General features: G+C 41.6%; 1 protein-coding gene across 1 annotated transcript; it reads right to left on the bottom strand.

The window, feature by feature from the left end:
- Positions 1 to 220: 220 nt before the first annotated feature.
- Or5ar1 (olfactory receptor family 5 subfamily AR member 1) lies at positions 221 to 1153 on the bottom strand. The gene has a single exon (XM_020187132.2). It carries the CDS (start codon positions 1151 to 1153, stop codon positions 221 to 223), a length of 933 nt encoding a protein of 310 aa, XP_020042721.1.
- Positions 1154 to 1427: the final 274 nt, after the last annotated feature.

The following is a 1427-nucleotide window of genomic DNA, read 5'->3' as shown; positions in this document are numbered from 1 at the left end:
CAGAATTTCTTCTAAAAATATGAATATTTCTTTCAGATTGTAGAGTTGAGTTATAGAAAACCATTTAGAATTTGAGATTCGCTCAGCAGGAGATAGTAACTTAAGTAGTATTCATTGACAATTTATTTGTATTTTTGTCTACTGTCACTGTATTTCTACCACTATTATTTAACCCTGCCCAAAAAAAGTCTCTCAAAAAGTAGATTTTCATGTTTTGTTCTTATTGAGGTCTTTTCCCAATTAGTTTTTTAAAAGCAGCTTTCACATCTTTGTTTCGCAAACTGTAGATCAAGGGATTCAACATTGGAATGATAATAGTGTAGAACACAGAAGCCCACTTGTCTTGGTTTAAGGAGTAGCTGGATGTTGGCCTCAGGTACATAAACATGACTGTGCCATAAAAGAGGGTGACACCAGTTAGGTGAGACCCACAGGTGGAGAAAGCCTTAAGCTGGCCTTCAGCTGAGCGCATTCTGATGATTGCGATGAGGATGAAGGTGTAAGAGATGAGGATGATAAGGATGGTGCTGAATTCAATGAAACCACACAAACTGAACAACAGTATCTCACTGATGTAGGTATCTGAGCAGGAGAGGGCCAAGAGGGGTGGGATTTCACAGAAGAAATGGTTGATGATATTGGAACTACAGTAACTGAGGCTGAAAGTGAGGGATGTGTGAACTACTAAACTCACTAGACCAGCCAAGTATGAGCCTAGCATAAGGACAAGGCAGACCCGTTTGGACATGAGAGTGCTGTAGTGGAGAGGTCGACAGATGGCCACAAAGCGGTCATAGGCCATGGCAGCCAGAACATAACACTCAGCATCCACAAAACCTACAAAGAAAGCAAATTGAGTGGCACAACTGGAGAAGGAGATAACTTTGTGCTCTGTTAGGAAGTCAGCCAGCATCCTGGGAGCAATGGCCGAGGAGTAGCCCAGGTCAACAAAGGATAAATTGCAGAGGAAGAAATACATGGGAGTGTGAAGTTGAGAGTCTGTGATGATAAGGATAACCATACCAACATTCCCCACTGCACTGGCCAGGTAGACAATGAGAAAGACAACAAAAAAGATGATTTGCAGCTGAGGATCTTGAGTGATGCCCATAAAGATAAACTCAGTTACTGTTGAATGGTTTTCATTATTCATTGCTCCAATTTTATAGGTACCTGGATTTGGCTTTGTTTGTCTGATTCTCAAACATCCTTCCACTAATTAGATCTGATGACTTTGGTGAAGGTGATGGTTTGTGCCCTCTCCAGGTGCCCACACACAATAGAAGATGCTGGCTTCTGGGGAATGGCAAGTTCTGCTTCTCCAATGACCTTGGTACTCTGAGGTTATTGAATCACATGACACCAGATGTTTGACCTTGTCTGGGCAATTATGTATCTCATTCATCAGTAAAGAAAATGCCTTCAGT

This window comes from Castor canadensis, chromosome 1 (assembly GCF_047511655.1).
Source record: "Castor canadensis chromosome 1, mCasCan1.hap1v2, whole genome shotgun sequence".
Taxonomy (NCBI): domain Eukaryota; kingdom Metazoa; phylum Chordata; class Mammalia; order Rodentia; family Castoridae; genus Castor; species Castor canadensis.
The sequence above is the reverse complement of the archived record's forward strand: the minus strand, read 5'-3'. Positions and strand labels throughout refer to the sequence as shown.

Excerpts from the sequence above, each read along its gene's own strand:
- Or5ar1 (XM_020187132.2), bottom strand. The coding sequence starts at position 1,153 with ATGAATAATGAAAACCATTCAACAGTAACTGAGTTTATCTTTATGGGC.